This window comes from Zalophus californianus, chromosome 10, assembly GCF_009762305.2.
Source record: "Zalophus californianus isolate mZalCal1 chromosome 10, mZalCal1.pri.v2, whole genome shotgun sequence".
In the NCBI taxonomy this organism is placed as follows: Eukaryota; Metazoa; Chordata; class Mammalia; order Carnivora; family Otariidae; genus Zalophus; species Zalophus californianus.
In genome coordinates, this window is record NC_045604.1 from 2,294,517 (window position 1) to 2,314,399 (window position 19,883).

General features: G+C 57.7%; 2 protein-coding genes across 6 annotated transcripts; both read right to left on the reverse strand.

Annotated features, from left to right (window-relative positions):
* Positions 1-50: 50 nt before the first annotated feature.
* MRPL24 (mitochondrial ribosomal protein L24) lies at positions 51-3,607 on the reverse strand. 2 transcript variants are annotated; one of them, XM_027610616.1, is made up of 6 exons: positions 3,563-3,607; positions 1,199-1,543; positions 1,021-1,116; positions 764-867; positions 382-512; positions 51-280 (listed from the first exon to the last, which is right to left on the reverse strand). In XM_027610616.1, the coding sequence occupies exons 2-6, from the start codon at positions 1,379-1,381 to the stop codon at positions 144-146; spliced, it is 651 nt and encodes a 216-aa protein (XP_027466417.1). In that variant the 5' UTR covers positions 1,382-1,543; positions 3,563-3,607; the 3' UTR covers positions 51-143. The 2 variants fall into 2 exon arrangements, with proteins under 2 accessions (XP_027466417.1, XP_027466418.1); XM_027610617.2 differs by having other exon boundaries at positions 3,213-3,588.
* An 887-nt stretch (positions 3,608-4,494) lies between these two features.
* HDGF (heparin binding growth factor) lies at positions 4,495-13,827 on the reverse strand. Of its 4 annotated transcripts, none has more exons than XM_027613977.2 (6): positions 13,483-13,827; positions 7,559-7,635; positions 7,305-7,443; positions 6,485-6,670; positions 5,970-6,220; positions 4,495-5,784 (listed from the first exon to the last, which is right to left on the reverse strand). In XM_027613977.2, exons 1-6 carry the CDS (start codon positions 13,567-13,569, stop codon positions 5,778-5,780), a joined length of 747 nt encoding a protein of 248 aa, XP_027469778.2. In that variant the 5' UTR covers positions 13,570-13,827; the 3' UTR covers positions 4,495-5,777. The 4 variants fall into 4 exon arrangements, with proteins under 4 accessions (XP_027469778.2, XP_027469780.2, XP_027469781.2 ...); XM_027613979.2 differs by lacking the exon at positions 13,483-13,827 and adding an exon at positions 13,154-13,288; XM_027613980.2 differs by lacking the exon at positions 13,483-13,827 and adding an exon at positions 13,132-13,245.
* Positions 13,828-19,883: the final 6,056 nt, after the last annotated feature.

A 19,883-nucleotide genomic window follows, 5' to 3' on the forward strand; every position in this document is an offset into this window, starting at 1 on the left:
GGTGCGCCGGGGTCAGGCATGCCCATCTACCGGAAGACAACAGTTGCACGCAGGGGAAGACTCGTGGCTCTTTATTGGGGTCTGGAGAAGAGGCAGCCCTGGCCTTCAAGGTGAAGACGAGGGGAGAGGCTACGCCCCCAGGTTCAATACCAGTAGACCTTCTTGTGTCTCCGAGTCTCCTGGATCCCCATGGCCTCCATCACCTCTTCCTCCAGTGTCTTTAAACAGGGCACATAGGTTCTTTCTAGAGCATCTTCCACCGAGGTGTCTTTGGGACCATCTGTTGAGCCGGAGGAAAGACGGGTGGGAGGGCTTCTCAACACCCCTCACTCCCACTCCTACCACCCCCAGCCCACCTTCCTGCCCCTCAGCCTGTCTCACCGGTCCATGTTTCAGGGACGATGCCATCAGCTCTGGGAAAATCAGGTTTGGGGATAATTCTTCCTGATCTTGAGGAGACACGTACCCGCTCTCCTGCCTCCGTGAATCTCCATTCCACCTCAGTGGGTTTCCTAGTGGATGGAAGAGAGAAACCCAGCATGGGAAGCAGGCCTTCCTGCTGCGTTCCACCCAAAAGTCAATGGCTGAAAACATTAAAGTCACCACCCTGTCGCCGTTCCATCTGTACATCGTGTCCATCAGATGAACGGCCCCTTTCAACTTCCAAAGACTGCAACCCACCGTTCCTTTTGTATAAATGTGCTCAGCACCTACGCAGATGCGCAGGGTGGGAAACCCTCTGACCGGGGCCCCATGTGCTTGCCTGTCCACAGGGTCCACAAGTTTGACCTGGTTGTGGAGCAAGGGCGCTTCGCTAGGGATCATGGTTCCCCGGTACTCCTCGGTCTTGCCAACATAGCGGTAGTGCTGTCCAAAAGAAAGGTGGTCGCGTTCAGCCCCAGGGGACAGCAGAGCCGTCAGCTGCATCACTGCCCCTGCAGCTTGTCTCCTCCCTCCCCAGGCTGCTCTCTGCAGAGTGACGGGACAGCTTCCTGAGAAGCCCCAACTCTCTCCACTCACTGTATTCAGTCCCTCCAGGACCACCCAGTTGCGCTGCCGGATGACTTGAACTACTTTGCCTTGCTTCCCAGCATCCTTGCCTTTGAGAACCTCCACCTGCAGGAAGACATGTGGGTCAAGGAGTGGGGGATCCTTGCCCGGGAGCCCCCCGCCACTCCATCCCACCCGAGGCTCTCACCGTGTCCCCACAGAACAGATGCCATTCTTCATCAGAGATGGGCTCCACAGCCACCCGGCGCCGCCTGGTCCCTGGAGGGTTCTTCCTCCTGTCTGCAAGAGAGCCTGGGCGGCTCATCCCATAGCGGTAGTCTCGGGGCAGAGTGACCTTGGAAGCCAAGGCCAGCAGGGCAGAGAGACGCATGGCTGGAGGCCGGGAGAAATCCCCTGGCCAGGGAAGATCCAGAAACCTTCCTGGTCAGCTCTGAAGTAGATGGATAGAGGGGCTCCTGGCTGGCTCAGTCAGGAGAGCATGTGACTCTTAATCTCAGGGTCCTGAGTTCAAGCCCCGCAGTGGGTGTGGAGCCTATTGTTAAAAAAATAAAAAATTAAAAAACGAAAACAGAGTAGACAGAAACAAGTGGGCAAAGAAGGAATATTTTTTTATACTCAGTCCATTGCTAGATGCATCGCATTGAATCCCTACAAAATGTTATCTCCACTTTACAGATGAAGAAGGACTTTAACTGAGGTTCAGTGACTTGCCCATGGTCATAAAGCTACTATGTGAGAACTGAAGTTCAAACCCACATGTATCTGACCTCAAAGTCCAAAAAGTTCCCCCAGGCCAGGGACCATGCCATCTAGTTTACCCCTGAGTCCAGCAGATCCAAGCAGGGCTTGGCACACAGTAGATACTCAGTAACAGTTATTAGATACTCGCACAAACAGCAGCATAGGAAACACACAGGTAAGGGGAACAAACCAGTGGCACAAGGCCAAGGGGCAGGCAGTTACAAGGCAAAACATAGGGAAAAAATGGAATTAAAATGTCCCTATACCACTTCCAATTCCTAAACTCATTCGGGAAATAAGCACTTCTCCTCCCTAAGACAGCTTCTTTTCTAAAGGAAAAGGCCCCAGAGCCAGACTAGGATTATGGAGTCCTGGATTTCCCAACTAAGTATGTACTGGAAGCCTCCCAATTTTGGATGATGGACTAAGTCAGTGGGCTGATGATGAGAGAACTGAGGCAAAAATCGTCATGCGCTTCCACTTATCGAGCACTTGCTACCTGCCAGGCGCCACGCGGCTTTCTTGCAGCATGCACTAAAGGAAAGGGATGGAGGGGGCACCTGGGTGGCAGTTAGTCAGTGAAGCGTCTGACTCTTTGATTTTGGTTCAGGTCATGGTCTCAGGGCTATAAGACCGAGCCCTGCATTTGACTCCACAATCAGCGGGGAGGGATTTTCTCTTTTTCTCCCTCGGTGCACATTCTCGATCTAATAAACACATAAATCTTTTTTAAAAAGGGGGGAGGGGGAAAGGATGGAGCAGGGATCGTTAATCATATTTTATAGCTAAGAATGGAGTCTAACTTCAAAATACAAATAAAGTGCACTCTTGGGGCGCCTGGGTGGCTCAAGTCGTTAAGCGTCTGCCTTCGGCTCAGGTCGTGATCCCAGGGTCCTGGGATCGAGCCCCGCATCGGGCTCCCTGCTCGGCGGGAGGCCTGCTTCTCCCTCTCCCACTCCCCCTGCTTGTGTTCCCTCTCTTGCTGTATCTCTCTCTGTCAAATAAATAAATAAAATCTTAAAGAAAAAAAACGAATAATGTGCTGATAGATCTATTTAAAAAAAAAAAAGACTTTACAGTTTTACTTTCAATGTTTTAACAAAGCAAAGTACAGAATAATGTGAATGGTATGTCGTTTAGGCAAACTAAAAGTACATATATTCTGGCACAGACTTAAATATTTATGCGAAGGAAAGAGCCCCAGGGCTTGTTTGGGGCGAGGTAACTGTTTGGGGGCGCGGTTCCTTTCCATCTTTTCCAACTATGCGCGTTGGGGGGAGAAACACCAAATTGGAACTGGTTTATCTGAACCGTCAGTCATTTTTCTTTATACTTCTCAATATGAAAAAGACAACGCCTAACGCTCTCCTCAATTAACGTCGGCCTCACTGTTCCCATGCAGATCCAACACACGCTTGGGAGCACAGCTCCATTGACAGACCGAACGCGGGGAACCTCACCGCCGCCGCCGCCCTGGGAAGGAAGCTGACAGGTGCGAGAACCACAGGGTCGGTTCCGCAGATGAGGAAACCCGCCGGATCGCTGCGAGAGGTCCCGGCCTCAGCCACTCTCGGTTTGCAGCTCCGGGAGGAGACCCCAGAAGCCAGCCCCCTGGACGCTGCCCTCCTCTCCTGCACACCCTGGAGGGGCTGTCCTCGGGGTGCTTGCGCGGCGGGCTCCAGCAGTCTTCAGCACCCACACGCTCCAAGCAGCCGACTGAGCCACGGCCGGGGCAAACGAAAGCCCTTCCCGACCCCGGCTCCCGGGCGAGCCCAGCGAGGTCACCACCACCTGGGTACCGCACGCTCACCTCCGCTTCCCGCCGCGTAGCCGCGCCGCCCGCACCGGCGCCCTGAGCACGCTGTCCCCCCCCTCCCCCCGGTCCCTCGGCTTTCTGGGAAATGTAGTCCAAATGCAGAGGGGACGCTCAAACCAACCTCGCTCTGCAAGCTGGGAGTTGTAGTCCGCCGCTACGAAGCCAGCTGGAAACAGGAAATTTGGTCGGGTAGGTAATCAGGAAGCGTAAGAACACCGAGAGGCACGTTGGGAGTTGAAGGCATGGCGGGATAGGCTTCAGCGCCCGGCACGTTCCCTCGCGCGCTCTGCGTGGGGGCCGCTGGGAATTGTAGTTTCCAGAGAGGAGGGCTCCATTTTATAGGGGTTGCGGCTTCCTCTTCGGAGCAGAGGGCCTCCGTTTCCAGGCTGGGCTGCGGCGAGTCCTTTCCCCGCGCGCCCCAGTCTGCAGTAGGGGGCCAGGGCAGATTAAGAAACTGCCCTAGGGCTTCCGCAGGAAGGGGTGAAACGTGGGCCCTTCCAAGGCAAGTTGATGAGCTTGTCACAAAATGTCAGCTCTGGGAGGGGAGGCACGGGAGGCACGGGAGATGACCTGCTCCGGCCCCTCCACGCAACTCGGGGTCGTGGGAGCAGCCCACGCTGCCAGCCTCCCGGCCCTTCCCCACCACTTACGGGTGGGGGGCACCCCTAGCTCTGACCCGTGGCAGCAGCATCGCTCCCCGCCTTCTGGAGCAAGCCTCCGCTCTGAGGCCTCCCGGGTGACCGTGGGGTGAGCTGTGTTCCCCAGCGGCTGGCAGGAGTGGACTGAGGGGTGCAGTTCGTGCCAACTTTGCCAGAGCAGAGAGGCTGGCACCACCCACCTCCATCCGAGAGGGGGCCACTGCATTCGGTTCCCCGTCCCACCCCTCCAGTTCAACAACCTCCCCCCAAGAAATAGTCAAGATCCAATCTAGTAATCAACGGGTTTTATTTTCCTAGAACTGAAATTGTCTACTGTTTTCATAGCTAAACAACCAAAGCTACAGTCAGCAATTTTTCATCAGAGCCCAAGGGAGAGGGGCGAGGGGGAGACAGGAGACTGGAGAGAGGCAGAGAGACCGCGCGAGAGGCTGGGCGAGGGCACTTCTTTCCCTGTCCTCTCAGTGGGTTTCGGGTCGGCTGACGACACTGAGGAGACCAGGTGGGGGATGTGAATGGGAAATGACACGAGAAGGAACACCAAAGCCCCAGCGCTACAAAAAGAAAAGTCATCAAACCCCAAATAGAAGGGGAGCCTCCCAGTGCACCTCAGAAATGGGGGCCACAGTGGGGAAGGAGTGAGGGGGAGGAGGGCACACAAAGGGATAGGGGTCTTCAAAATTTTTTTTTTTGTAATTTTCTTTTATTAAAAACATTTCCTAAAAAATGTGTCTTTTCCTTAACGTCTGGGTGACATATGTGACTGTAGGCTGGCCTTGAGCACGTGGGGAAAGGGCAGCTAGGGGTCTCCCCAGGGCAGAGATCAAGGGCAGACAGATACTCAACGCTCCCACCCTAGCTGGGTGAAGCCAACCCTTCCGATCTCGGGAGGCCCCGGTCTTTTGATGATCAACGACAACTCCCAGAACTCCTGGGGTCAGCAAAAGAAGAAGGGTGCTGTTAATCATCAAGGATTCATGGAAGGGAGCACCTCCCCCACAAGCCGTCCCACTTTCCCTGAATCTAGGCAGCTGGGGTAATAGGTATGGGAGGAAGGGACATCAGTGCAAGATGCCATCCTCCTGCCCACCCCCCCTCCCCAATTTGAAGATTGCCCCTCCGAGGCCCAGAAGCCCACCCTGCTGTTTATTCTCCATCCTTTCCACTCCTACCTCTGATCCCAGCTAACCCAGAAGTCCAGGATGCTGGGGGGGGGGGGGGGACGGAGGAGGTGTCAGGAGGTGGAAACAGCCAGTCCAGGCCCCAGCAGATCCCTCAGAAACAGCTCCAGGCAGGGAGGGACACAATGGTCTCATCTCAGCCCATGAAGCAGAAGACAGAGCCCTGACTCGGATCACAGGGGTGTTGGGAACATGGAGGTGAGGGCCAGGTTCATCTCCAGGGGCTGGGCTTGGAGTGGGGAGAATCAATGGAAGCGGACAGCAGGGGGGAGGGGGGGAGGGGTTCCCAGTTTGCAGGCCATGGCCAGTTTCCCCAGTAGCACCCAGACAGCAGCAGGAACGGGGCGGGGGCTCCTCTTGAAACATTGGTGGCTACAGGCTGCGGGGGAGGGTTGGAGGGGAGACGGGGTTATGGGCGCGGCCTTGCGCTGGCCACACCCCAGCCAGTGCCAGTCTCCTGGGAGAGCCCACCCCGCCTCTGCGGCAGGCCCACCTCCTCCTCCTCCTCTCCACAGCTGGCTGGGCCCCCCCCCCCAGCTGCCTCAGGGCAGGGGGCTCCCTCACCTCTCATGATCTCTGATGCCTGGGGCCTCAGCATCTTCCTTGGCAGCCTCTTCCTCCTCCACCTCCTCCTCCTCCTCCTCCTCCTCCTCCTCCTCCTCCTCCTCCTGAGGAGGACCCCGGCCAGAGCTGGGCTCAGAGGGGGTGCTGTTCTTCTCCACCTCCACGGGGAGGGGCCTCTCGCCCTCCAAGGGGGCTACCTCCTTCTCCTCCCCTTCGGGGTCTTCTGCCTCCTTGGGGCGCTTAGGGGAGTCCTACGTAGGATTGACAGAGACGAGGCCAGCTGAGGCTGGAGAGGGAGGACACCAGCCACCTAGCAGTCCCCCCCACCCCCCACTTTCAGAGGGGCTCCTTCCTGGGCACACCCATAGTCCACTTCCCCGGCCCTCTGACAGCTGAAGCGTCCCTAGGGACCCCAGACTAGGAGCTGGTCTCCCCCAGATCGAGACGTCAGTGAAGAAGGAGCAGCTGCCCCCACCCGCCGCCCTGCCCCGCGGCCCCAGGTGGCGCTCAGCTACCTCCAGCACGTCCCCGGCTCTCCTCTTCAGTGCCCCCTTCTCGTTCTTCTCCTTGGCCGGCTCGTCGATGACCAGCTTCCCTTCCTCGTCACTGCTGCCCTCGGCGCTCCCCTTCCTGTCGCCATCCCCCTCTGTGGCTTCGGGCTCGGGCTCGGGCTCGTCCACCGAGCTCTTCTTCGGGGTGGACTGCGCGCAGAGACAGCAGAGGCTGAGTGGCACCAGCGCGGCCTGCGGGGCCCCTCCCCAGACCCACCCGCGGCCACTCACTCCTTCCTTCTCCCACCTCGCCCCCGCCCACCCCCCAGGTGCCCAGTCTCACGAGTGATTTGAGACCCACCTCTGGCGGATTAGCCCCGGGCTAAACCCACTGGCCGGGCAGGCAGGGCTCTGTGCAGGAGGGGGGAGGGCTGGAGCAGGAGGCAAAACCTCGGGTCAACTTCTCCCGAAGGGAGCTGGGACCCTTTCCCCGCCGACCCCCGCCCCCCACCCTCCCGCCTCATCCTGCCCGGCTCACGAGCACCTCCTCCTGGAAGCCTTTGTGGAAAGAGTTAAGGCCAAGTCCTACACTCACACTAGGCCCCATAAAGGGCTGTCCCCACTTACCGCCTCTGTCCTCTCCTTGCCCCCGCACCACACACCACCCCCTGCGACCCCAGCCCCTCCTGCAGGGCCCCCCACCCCCACCCCAGGAGCTCCTGCCCTGAAAACCCTGGTCTCCCAGCCCCATTCCTGAAGGCTAAGCATCCCCAGCCCTGTGGGCCCCGGAGACAGTGGCCACACCTGCTTCCCAGGGGGGTCTCTGGGGTGGACAGCTGCTCACCTGGTAGCCCGAGGCCTTGACGGTGGGGTTGTTCTCGATCTCCCACAGCCCCTCGCTGAAGCCTTTCCTCTTGTTGGGCTTGCCGAACTTCTCCTTGGACTCCTCGTATGGGAAGAGGTCTTTGGGGCCCAGGAATGCCCTGGGGAGAGATGGGAGACTGTGCTCTGGAGCCCTCGCTGCCTGAGCTTCGAAGCCCCAGGGGAAGGGGCACCAGCACGGCCTCTGGCCTGCCCCACCTACAGCCCCTCACTCACGTCTCATGGGTCCCGAAAAAAAAGACTTGGTACTTGTTGGCTGTGGATTTCACGGCGGCCTCAGGCATCTCGTCAATCTGGGAGCAAGATGAGGGAAGCGAGTAAGTGGAGTCCTGAGGTCACGAATCTGGGGCCAAGGCCGGCCTCCAAGACACATTCGTGTAAAACCAGACTGAGGGGGACCCGGGAGATACCCCAGGTGGTGTTTAAACCCTTCTTAGCAGCGGAACTTTGTTCAAAGTCAGACATTAAGCCCAGCAGAAACCTGGAGTCGGCCCCTCTCCACGATGGGCGGGACGGCACTTGTTCTGCGGGCCCGTTACCCCAGCCCAACCAGGGTCACCTGTCCCCTTGGGCTCACTGGACTACAGCCCGCCTACAAGCTACCACCCCCACGGCAGCCGGGGGGGGCCTTCCAAGTGCTGCCTTGAGCACTTCTCCCTCTGCTCAAAACCTTCCAGGTTCCGCTCACTAGAGTGCCCACCTGATCACCTCCTCCGGAGCATCAAGGCCTGAATCCCCACACTGCCACCAATATACCTGGATGACCTGAGGCAACTTGCTCAACTGTCCTTAACCTGTTACCCCATCTGTAAAATGGAGAGTGCCATGGTACTTAAGTCGTAGGGGGGGGAAGGATTAAATGGCTACAGCCTGGCCAGTAACCCAGCCCACGGGCACCAGCTCTCCTCCTCAGCCGTATGCTGCCCTTCTCCTCCCCGCTCCAGCCACACTGGCCTCTGGTCTCCCACACTCATTCGGTCCCGGTGAGCCTTCCCACCCCAGCCCAGCCGGCCCCCCACAGAAGGCTCAGCCCCTCTCCTTCAGAGCACCCGTGTTACAGTCACCCGCGTGAGCATCTGAACGCTGCCTGTGTGGGCTCTGGCTTACACCTGCCCCGAGATCTGAGAGCAGGTCTGTCTGTACCCACCCCCCCACCCCGTTCGGGGCCTAGCATACAGTAGGCTCACAAGAAAGATCTGCTGAAGGAAGCTAAGAGACAGGTAAAGGCAGACTGCTCCGGTGGACAGGGAAGGCCAAAGGGCTGCCTATCCGACACCCCTCTCCGAAGCAACGCCAAAGGCCTCGGCGGGGGGGGGGGGGGACACTCTGAAAGCCTGTGGGTGTAGTCAGGCACTCTTGTTTTACAGATGAGGAAACAGGGCCCCCAAATGACAGGGGAAGTTAGTGAGGGTCTGAGTTGGTTTCCTGACTTGACCCCCCTGCCCCCCCATGTTCTGGGGGACGAGGAGTGCCGTGGTGGGGAAGGTGCAGAGGTGTGCGGTCAGGGAAATGGACAGGCAGTGACCCCAGCAGCCTCCCCAGATCAGGTCCTGGAAGCCCAGGTCCTGGAAGCCCAGGTCCTGGAAACCCAGGCCCAGCTGAGCTGGGGGCGGGGGGGACTACAACTCCCAGCAACACTTGCAGCAGCCCAGCAGCCCGGCTTCCCGCCGGACACAGGCCAGGTGGCCATGTTGCCCGGGGCCCCAGGCGCAGATAGGACAGAGACAAGCCAGAGTAAGGCACTGACTAACACAGAGACTGGGACGCAGCACCTGACCTGGGGACCTGGGGAGACGGAGAGGCTGGGTGGTTGCAAACCCACTGAGACCCACCCAGAAGAGGGGGTGGAGCCCTGGGCAAGAATCTGAGGGGCATCTTGCTCCAGGCATGGAGTCTTCAGGTTCCTGGGCCCCTCCCCCCTTGCCCTGTGGCCTCTGGGACAGAGGTCCGGCCCCTCCCCCCAGGAAGGCCCAACACCAACTGGGCCCTCCCCATGACCAGGAGGTTGGGGTGTGAGAGCAGGGGGTGGAAAGGCATGCAGTTCCCCCCCACAAACAGGATCCCCATCGCCATGACAACCCACCCCGCCCCCGGGGCCACTCAGCAATCAGGAATGTGACCACCCCTCCCCCCAAGCCCTCTCTCTGGATTGGGGAGGAGGGGACACTAAACACACCCCACCCCACCCCCAGCCTGGCGTCTGGCACCTGGGTCCCAGGCTGTGCTAGAAACCACAGCCAGGGCTGGAGGGCCCAGGCCTTCCTCAGGAAGCCAGACTTGGGGTGCAGGCGGAGGAGTCAGTCCTCGGCCCGGACACCTGGGTCTGGTGACCAGCTAGCTCCCCACCCTCCTCTCAGAGGGGGTCAAGGAAAAAGCAAAATGCGAACCTCCAGGGCTTAGAGGTCCCAGGAGACAGGCTGGGTACAATAGCAGAAGGCCTAGGCCTCTTCTCCATGGATCTCAGCCCCAGAAACAAGGGGCAGGGCTGGGAGCACAGCAGGGAACCCTGAGCTCTGCATTCCTGGCACCCATACCTGAGCCAGGGCGTTAATAGGCTCATGGGCTGAAAGGAAGAAACTGAGGCTCAGGAAGGGGGTGGGGTGAGTGAAGGGTCAGAGACCAGCGGCCAGGAAGTTCTCTCCAGGAGCACAGCCCCAGCAGGGCTGCTCCCAACCACAGGGCCATGGGAAACCATGGACAGCAAACCCAGAGGCAGCTGAACGATGTGACAGGGGACCCAGGAGGCCACCAGCTGCCCAGCCTCAGGGGCGGAGGAGAAACAAAAGAATGGATGGGAATTAAAAATAGAAAGACACGCCAGATATACCCGCCCTGCTGACTTCTCGCCAAATAAAGGGTGGGTCTGGAGGAAAGAGGGAAGCCAGGGGCCCGGGCAGATGGGCATCTACCCCAAAAGGGTCACCCGCCCCCTGCCTCCCCTTGACTGGAGGTACCTGGGGGGAGGTGCCAGGAGAGGGGTGCTCCTTTCACTTAATGCAAGTCCCAGGCCCTCACCTCAAAAGGGGAAAAAGCCCTTCCTTCAAGCTACAAAGGAAACGTCCTTTCTGCGTTTCGAAGCAAAGGGCGGTTCTTCCTCCACATAGAGGACGTGAGGTCTCAGGGGAGGCCTGTACCCCCAATACAGACACATGTCTCCCAGGCGGTGCCTTTACATCCAGGCTGTGACTCAGAACAAGTGAGTCAAAGCTAAGTGGGTCAGGGTGGGGCGGGAGGAGGACTAGGGACCCCACCGCACACCCCCCCCAACCACTGGCCAACAGGGGAGGGGGCTCTGCCAATTCTCAGCCACTCCACAAAGCCAGAAGGTCAATTCTCCCAGGCCGGGGCCCCTCCACCCGGCCCGGCCCTCTGCATTTGCCTGGCTCCATCACGCAGAGCCAAGCACGTGAATCGCCGTCCTCCCTGAGCCCAGGGCCACCCCAGGGTCTGACGACGGAACTGAAGCTCCCAGGTGAGGAAGGCGGGAGAGGACTGAACACCGACTGAACACCAGCCTCAGACCAAGGCCGAGCCCAGGGCCACTGGCCCACATGAAGGAAGGCAGCAGGGAAGGCTAAACCCGCTTGGAGTGCCAGCCAGGGTTCTGACCACCACACCCAGGGCCAGGCCCGACCTGACCCAGGAACCGGAAAATCTGGGGCAGGAGACAGTTGTGGCCGGGAAAGTGTGGCAAGCCCAAGACTCAGAAAAGAGAAGGTGGTGCCTGGCCGTGGGGGAGGGGGGGAAGGGGGAGGAAAGCTGGGTGAGGCCCTCTGGCTGCTCAGGTTTTCTGGGATTGTGAAACAGGAAGCAGAGAGACGAGGAAGGAACCTGGGAGGGAAAAATCCCTGAGTCTTGGAGGTTAACTGTTAAGTGCTTGGAGATCCCCCAAGAAGTCAAGCAAGAGAAAGAGGGAAAGGAGAAGGTTAAGATGGAGTCACCCTACACTCCAGGCAGGTCTTGCCGACCACGTGGCCCCTCTGGCTGGGCCTCTCCAGGCACTGAGCTGTTCCAGCCTCACCCGCAGTCAGCCACCCTCCCCAGAAGCAGGGGCCTTCACCATGGCTCAGGATTCTACTAGATGAAGTGGGGCCATCCATGAGAACCCCCAAGCCTCCTCCCTCTCAGGAGGGGCCAGGCCCCTTCAGACTCTGCCACTCTAGGGGCTAAGGCAGCATCCCAACATTCACCATGGGACGCTGGGATCTGTCTGTGCTTTTGGCATGCAAGGGGGACCCATCTGGGAGCTAAGAGCCTTGGGTGTACCATCCCCCAGACGTCACAAAAGCCGGAGGACAGGCAAAGGGTGGTGCCTCCTTGCGATCCAATCTGACCTCCCCTCCCCAAGCCTAACTTTTATCTCAAAGGTCCAGGCCTCAAAAGGAAGACACTGCAAAGACACTGCCTCCCTGTCCCCACCTTCTGTGCTGGAGGTCCAGGGTGAAGACAAGACAGGAAGGGATTCCCCAGTCCCAGGTGCTGCCTCACCCTGAAGCTCTACCTCACTGGGGCCAGGGGCCGGCGTGGGCCCATCTGTGTCCCCCTCCCTCTTCCCTGATGCGGAAAGGCTTCCCTGCAACCCACATTCCAGCTGCCATTCCCTGGGGCCTGGGCCAGCCTCCGAACTTTGTCCCACCCCCAGCAGGTAGGAGCAGTAGAGACCTGGGTTCAGTTCTTGCCCTGCCCAACAGGGCCTTGTCGTCCGGGCCAAGAAGCCAGATGGATCAAAGGTGCAGGGTAAAGTACACGAGTGTTCACACACCACATACACCAGGCACGCACCAGGCCGGGTGGCTGGTTCCCCCCCCCCCCCCCCCGGCTGCTTCCAACCGCCCCCCACACACACCGGGCCCAGGCTCTTAGGAGGCCCTAGAAGCTGGGAGAGCCCCACTTCTCCCTGTACTGCATTCCCACTCAGAGGCTGGACATCTAGAACTGTCAGGGAACAAGGAGCTCAAAGGATATGGGATGAAGCACACTCCTCAGGAGAGGGTACAGAGTGAGGAACGGCCTAAGTGGACCCTGGGGCAACTTCGCAGGCCCAGAGCAGGGTCTGTGGCAGATAAAGACACAGACTCACGTGGAGAGCAACCTAAAGGCAATTCTGCACTTGGTCCCCTCGCCTGGAAAACCCCCTCCACCCTCTACTCTCTGCCCTATTTGGTTCTCCTGAGTCCTACCTCTAGGGGACAGAGTCAGACCCGCACCCAATTCCAAAGGCCTCTCCAGACCAACTTTGAAGTAAGTTGCCAGAGGTACTGCCCTGCCCCCCCCCCCGCGTGACACCCCCGACCTCTTCCAGCAACCTCCCTCCGCCCTCCCTCCTTACTCGAGCCGACCTAGTCCTTAGGGGAAACATGATGAACACACCAGGTTGGGCTTTTGGGCCCCACCCTCCCACCTGGCCAGGTGCTGGGGAGGGGGGGCAGGCCCTCATATTGGCGGGCTAACTCAACCACATGGCAGACTGGGCCGTTGTGGCGGGAGGATCCTATCTGGGGGGGAGCAGCTGGGGCTCCCCCCACCTTCAGGATGAGGCAGCCTGGACGGCACTTCCCGGCCTCCCGGGGCCCTGCCACCCTCAGCCCCCCCCTTCTGAATTACCAGCGTATAGAAGAATATATTTGTGGGGCTGCGAAGGGTTCTGGCGGATAATTTCCGAGCAGGTAGATTCCCGTCTTACGCCGCCCCCAAACATTCATTCCTCGACCCTCCCAACTTCAGACCTCTCACCGCCGCCCCAAACCAAAGTTTTCCAGATGCGAACTCCGCCTCCACATATCCCTCACCGGGCTGGGACCCTCCTGCTACCTTCCGGTCCGAGAAGGGTCTGACCCGGGGCACCGATTAGAGACGACACCGGGGGTCTCTAAGGGGGTCCCCGGGCGCCCGGGAGGGGTTCCCGACGGCCCCAGCCCAGGCCGCGCGCCCCACGCCGCCGCGCTCGGGGGGCCCCCGCGCTGACGCCGCGCTCCCCCGCCCCCACCATTATGTAACCGGCGGGGGGGGGCGCGGAGGCGCTCGCAGCGAGTCGGGGACTCGGCCGCCCCCCGCCCGCGCCCCTCCGCGCGGGGCGCCCGCGTCCTCTCGGGTGTTACGCAACCCAGCCCGGGGCCGGGGCGGCGGGCCGCGCTGCTCACCCGGGCCGGCCAGTGCGGGTAGCCCTTCATCTTGGCGAACACCAGGTCCCCGCACTTGTACTCCTTCTGCCGGTTGGAGCGCGACATGGCGGGGCTCCGGGCGCCCCGGGCTCCGCGCCGCGCCGGCGAGCGTGAGCCCAAGTTTGCGCGCGCGGCGGTGGCGGCGCCGCTGCGCTCCGGCCCTCGCGCGGCCCCCGCCTCGATGGCGGCCCCCGGCCCCAGCTCCGGCGCGGCCACGGCTGTGCGCCCGCGCCGCTCGGACGGGGCGGGCGCGGATGCAGCGGCGCGGTGCTGCGCGCTCGTGCGGTTGTTTGTGTTTGAAATTCAATTGCTCCCTCCTCGGCGCGAGGCCTCTTCCTCCTCCCCCGCCGGCCCCCTCCCCCTCCTCCCCCGCTCCCCCGCTCCCCTCCCCCTCCCGCGCCGGTTCGATGCGCGCGGCGCTCGACGCCCCGGGCCTGCCGCGGCCCGACGCCCAACCCGGGGCCGCCCGGCGGCGCGCGGCCGCACAGGCGTGAGGAGCCGAGCGCCGAGCTCGCCGAACGGGCTTTGTGTGCGGCTGTCGGGGGGCGCCCGCCCGCACGCCCGCCGGGAGGAGCTTGCGCCCGGCTGGACGGAGCGGCCTGGCGCCCCTCCCCTGGTCCGGGGGGCGCTCGCACGCGGTGCCCGACGCAGCCGCGGGTACCCGTGTGGGCGCGGGCTCTCCCTGCCCTCCGCCCCCTCTGTGTCCCCCAGTGCTCGCGGGTCACCGACGTGCAGACACCCGGGGGTCTGAGCGGCCTCGGCGGAGGGGAGAAGCCCGAGTTTGGGACCCGGGAGGTGTCCGAGGGGTTGGGGCACAAAGCGGTCACGTTGTGGGCGCTGCTCCCTGGCAAAAGCGATCTGGGCTCCGCCACCCGCTAAGTCCGCAAAGATGAGCCCTTTGGGGAAGACACCGCACAATGCCAATAAATCCCAAACCGTCAATAAAGCAAATCGTGAAGACTGGGGAGCCGGGCACTCCCCCAGGGGCGGGGGGGTACTGGGGCAGAATCTGGGAAGGCTTCACAAAGGTGGTGACTTGAAGCTGGGCGTTAAAGAGTGAATGATTTTGCGGGATTCCAGATTGAGCCAAGTTTCTAGGTTGACAAGTGGTGGAGCCCAAACTTGAACTCAGGTCTCTTCCCATTAAGCCAAACAACTACTGTGATTACTTTTTTGATTTGCTGTCACTGTTGATCTTGGATTTGATGAAATCCAGACACCTATGATCTCTTGGAAATAAGATATTTAGATCTCTTACAGCACTTCCAGATCCTTAAAATTTTGCAACTGGATATTCTGGATTTGAGTAGGTAAAATACGCATGCATGCTTTTCTTCCCACGAGTTTCCTGATCCACTTCAAAGCATATGCAAAGCCTCCCTGCACGGAAGCGCAGTATGTAGCCAAAAGGCCCAGGTCCACATGCTGCTCCTGAGAACAGGGACCCTTGAACTTCCCTGAGTCAGTTTCCTCAGGGGTAAGAGGGGGTACTGTTCCTGCCCTGCCGACATCCATGGGAGGCATGGGGTGGCCGCTCCCTACAGTCTTTCGTATTGGCTGGCTGTCCTTATACGTTATGTCCTTATGGCAAAGCGTTTCACAGGTTTTGCCTTTATAACAGTGTGACCTCTCAGCGTAATTTCCCCTTGTGATAGGAGTCCCTCTGGCCCTGTCCACAAGCGCTGCTGGCACAAAGGGACACCCCTGTTGCAATAAAAGAGCCAGGCATGGCCTCAGCCACAGACTTGTCGATTTGTTTCAATAGCAAATCCAAACTTGTTGCAACAGAGCAGCTAGATTCCAGTTGGTGTTTACTCTGCAAGGCATTCCAGTTTGAAATGTTGTCAGTGTGATAGTCCAGATTCTGTGCTTTTCTTTGTTGTTGTTGTTAGCAGACAATCTTGTCACAAATTCTTAAACCTGTTTCAGTGAATCCTGTGCCCCAATAGGTTTCCTTTAAGTGTCTAGGCCAGTGTTATAAATATGCACCATTTCAGCGCAACAAACATGTTCTAAGCTGTTTTCCAATTTAGTGCACCCCAGTTCAGTTAAAACCGAGAGGCCTGTTTCTCCACTCTGTTGCATCGCAATAGCCTGTTCGGAGGTGGCAGCAAGTCCTCAGAATCCTTCCACAAATCTCTTGGGCCCATCATTCACTCCATCATGCAGATGCTGGTTGCAATAAAACTAGCAGGATTCCTTTTGTTGCAATAATCTCCCGGACCTTGGTTGCAATTTAATATCCAAGTTCTCCTTACAATAACATCCTCAACCACCTCACAGCTGGCCCTAACAACCCAGCCAAGCACAGAGGGTCAGTTACACGGGTGGCCAGGCATAAGCCTGCCTCCCCTGGGAGTCAGGTCTAACTTAGTGCTCTGCAGATTTGAATGTGCAAACAAACGAAATCATCTGGGAATCCTCTTAAAAAGCAGATTCTAATTCAGTAGGTTTGGAGTGGCTGCATTTCTAACAAGCCCCAAGGTGCTGCTTCTACTTTGGACCACCATTTGAGTGGTGGGATCGAAAATGCACAAGTCACAGGCCCCCAGATTCCAAGCCCAGCTTGGAACCAATTCACAGATGTCTCCGTGAAATCATTCCGTTGATGCTGGTGTTTGGTTCAACTTCTGTGTGGGAGGGAGGTCAGGACAGAAGTCAGGGGACTTGGGGCCCCACAACAGAGAAGACTCTGGGTGCAGACCTGGCTCTAGGGTTGTGAAGCCTGTCTCCAGAGGAGCAAGGTCAGGGGGATGGTGGGGTCCTTATTGTCCCTATGGGGAAGGAGGCGTTAACACCGCAGCAGGAGGGCTGGTGCTCAGGCTGCTAGGGGAAGGGGCAGTGTGGTCTGGTGGAAACCACCTGGGTTTGCATGTCAAGGAACCGGTTTGAATCTCGCTTTTGGCAAACAACTTAGAATTTCTTTCTTTCTTTTTTTTTTTTAAAGATTTTATTTATTTATTTGAGAGAGAGAAAGAATGAGAGAGAAAGCACATGAGATGGGGGGAGGGTCAGAGGGAGAAGCAGACTCCCTGCCAAGCAGGGAGCCCGATGCGGGACTCGATCCAGGGACTCCAGGATCATGACCTGAGCCGAAGGCAGTCGCTTAACCAACTGAGCCACCCAGGTGCCCACAACTTAGAATTTCTAAACAAAATTCTCTTCTACTGTAAAACTGTGATACAGATACTACCTTGTGGGGTGTTGTGAAGGGAAGAGGAGCCCGGCCCTGTGAAAACCTCAGATGCTCAGTAGGTTCAAAAGAAAGTTGAACTTTCTTTTTCAGTTGCCTTCCTTGGACTCCCAAGTCAGGGGTTCAGCTCCTGTGCTCGACCCTGCGTGAAGCCTCCTCTCCCCCAGTTACTCTCTGGAAAACGGAGGTAGGGAGGATGGGTAGTTCAGACCAGTGGTTTGCAAAACAGCCTCTGCATTGCCCCCTCCCTGGGGTGTCACCCAATGTAAAAGAGGGGATGTGCATTTATGCATTTTACCAGGCATCCAAGTGGCTCAGTGGCCCCATCCAAGCCCCTCAACCACTGCCACCCTAGCAGAGCTACCTAACCCCCCAGTCTCATGTCTGTAAAGAGGGGCTTATGAAGAGAGAGGAATGAATAAATGTATCTAGGGGCGCCTGGGTGGCTCAGTTGGTTGGGCATTTGCCTTTGGTTCAGGTTGTGATCCTGGGGTCATGGGATAGAGTCCCATGTCGGGCTCCCCGCTCAGCGGGAGTCTGCTTCTCCCTCTCCGTCTGCCCCTGCCCTGCTCTCTTGCTCTCTCTCTCTTGCTCTCTCTCAAATAAATAAATGTATCTTTAAATAAATAAATAAATGTATCTAAAGTGTTTTGAGGGGCGCCTGGGTGGCTCAGTCAGTTAAGTGTCTGCCTTCGGCTCAGGTCATGATCCCAGGGTCCTGGGATCGAGCCCCGCATCGGGCTCCCTGCTCCGTGGGAAGCCTGCTTCTCCCTCTCCCACTCCCCCTGCTGTGTTCCCCCTCTCACTGTGTCTGTCACATAAATAAAGTCTTTAAAAAAATAAAGTGTTTTGAGCAGAGCCCGGAACATAGTGCCTGCTCAATTTGCCATCACTGTATTTATTGTTCTACTAGACTTTGAGTAACGTGTACTTTGAGAACATGGGTTCCTCTGTGTCTAGCTGCTCTGGCAGCAGCCTGTGCCCTGCTGCAGTGGGGGGCCTGGGGGGAAGCGGCTGGCTCGCTTTGGGTTTGAGTCCCAGCCCCGCCGCTGACCCGCTGTGACCTGCCACAAGTTAGCAACCTTCCTGTGGGGAGGGGTTGCCCGACAACCCTTTCATGTATGTGCTCCGTGTGAACGCTTAATACGCTGGGGGCCTGGTACGTCTTTAGCTGCTCTACGTTAGCTGTTAACTGCTGCTATGATATTAGCTGTTTTTCTTTTTTTAAAAGATTTTATTTATTTATTTGAGAGAGAGAGAGAGAGAGCACGAGAGGGAAGAAGGTCAGAGGGAGAAGCAGACTCCCCACCGAGCAGGGAGCCCGATGCAGGACTCGATCCCGGGACTCCAGGATCATGACCTGAGCCGAAGGCAGTCGCTTAACCAACTGAGCCACCCAGGCACCCTAGCTGGTTTTCTTGAAAATGCATATGTGTGATAACTCTTCCGTATGTATAATAGCCTTCATAATAAAGAAATATGTTTTTAAAGATTTTATTTATTTATTTAACAGAGAGATAGAGCCAGAGAGCACAAGCAGGGGCAGTGGCAGGCAGAGGGAGAGGGAGAAGCAGGGAGCAGGGGCTTGATCCCAGGGCCCTGGGATCATGACCTGAGCCGAAGGCAGCCGCCTCACCGACTGAGCCACTCAGGAGCCCCCAAAAGAAATATTTTTTAAAAAGAGGGCTCTGTTTTACAAAAAGTGACAATCATTGGATTCATATTCTAAGATTATATTGTCCAATATATGTGACTATTGAAACTTAAGTTGATTAATATTAAGCACAATTAAATATTCAGTTCCTCAGGCATTGAAGCCACACTCAAGTGCTCAGTATCCTCACATGGCTGGTGACCAGTGTAATCAGCCGGGGCAAACACAGAACATTTCTGTTATCACAGAAGGTTTCTTGGGCAGCACGGCTCCAAGGCAATGACTTTCCACTTGAGCTCTACATTAGAGTCAGTTGAAGAATTAAAAAGATACTAATGTGGGGGCGCCTGGCTGGCTCAATCGGTAGAGTATGTGACTCCGGATTCGTAGGGTCGGGAGTTCAAGCCCCATGTTGGGTCTATAGTGCTTACTTTAAAAAACAAAAAAACTAATGAACGGGCCCGAGTGCCCAGAATTTATATTTAATTCGTTGACAGTGGGAGCCATTAAAGGGTTTGGGCAGGAGAGAAATGTGAACAGAGGTGAACTTCAGGACGCTTCGCTGGGCAGCAGCATGGAAGTGGGGGGGGGTCTGGGATCGCCAGGTCAGGGGAGAGGGCACAGCCTGGCCCCTGCTGTGGGTGCGTCCCGGTGGGGGTGCCGCAGAGGCCCTGGGGCTCTTCTGTCCACTCTCCCCAAGCATGGCGGTGACCATAGCTCCGTAGCTCTCAGGGGAGAGACCTTGTACCTTCCAGAGCCGGAAGGGGCAGGGTACCTCAAGATCCCCGGGAGGCCCACATCGCCATTTTATTTTATTTTTTTAAAGATTTATTTATTTATTTGAGACAGAGAGAATGAGAGAGAGAGCGCACAAGGTGGGGGGAGGGTGAGAGGGAGAAGCAGACTCCATGCAGGGAGCCCGACTTGGGACTTGATCCTGAGACTGCAGGATCATGACCTGAGCTGAAGGCAGTCACTCAACCAACTGAGCCACCCAGGCGCCCCCCACATCGCCATTTTAAAAACTCCATTCAGGGACGCCTGGGTGGCTCAGATGGTTAAGCTTCTGCCTTCAGCTCAGGTCATGATCCCAGGGTCCTGGGATCGAGTCCCGCAACGGGCTCCCTGCTAGGCGGGGAGCTTGCTTCTCCCTCTGCCTCTGCCTCTCTCTCTCTCTCTCTGACTCTCAGGAATAAATAAATACAACATTAAAAAAAAATAAAAACTCCGTTTAATTTTCCCGGTAAGTAATTAGTACATGCATATGATACAAGATTTAGGAGATAAAGAAGGTGATTTTCAGAAAAACGGTCTCCTCGGCACCTGTCTCTCCTAGCCGCCCCGATGTTCTTCTTAGAGACAGAAAATATGACCAATCTTGTACATATTCTTCTGGTGGTATTCCCTCTATATCACTTTCAAGCAAACGCAGAGCTGTTGGCTGCACACAAATCACAGCATCCTGTATGCTGTTCTGCACTTCCTTTTCAGGCCCCCCTGGGCGTCACCCTGGAGCTCTGCTGCGCCCACTGT

Bases quoted from the DNA above. Each gene is read 5' to 3' on its own strand.
- MRPL24 (XM_027610616.1), bottom strand. From the start codon at position 1,381: ATGCGTCTCTCTGCCCTGCTGGCCTTGGCTTCCAAGGTCACTCTGCCC. The intron at 1,117-1,198 runs GTGAGAGCCTCG...GTCTTCCTGCAG, and splicing joins ATCTGTTCTGTGGGGACACG to GTGGAGGTTCTCAAAGGCAA. The intron at 868-1,020 runs GTGAGTGGAGAG...TCTTTTGGACAG, and splicing joins TCCTGGAGGGACTGAATACA to CACTACCGCTATGTTGGCAA.
- HDGF (XM_027613977.2), bottom strand. From the start codon at position 13,569: ATGTCGCGCTCCAACCGGCAGAAGGAGTACAAGTGCGGGGACCTGGTG. The intron at 7,636-13,482 runs GTGAGCAGCGCG...TCTTGCTCCCAG, and splicing joins ACCCGCACTGGCCGGCCCGG to ATTGACGAGATGCCTGAGGC. The intron at 7,444-7,558 runs GTGAGTGAGGGG...ATCTCTCCCCAG, and splicing joins TTTTTCGGGACCCATGAGAC to GGCATTCCTGGGCCCCAAAG.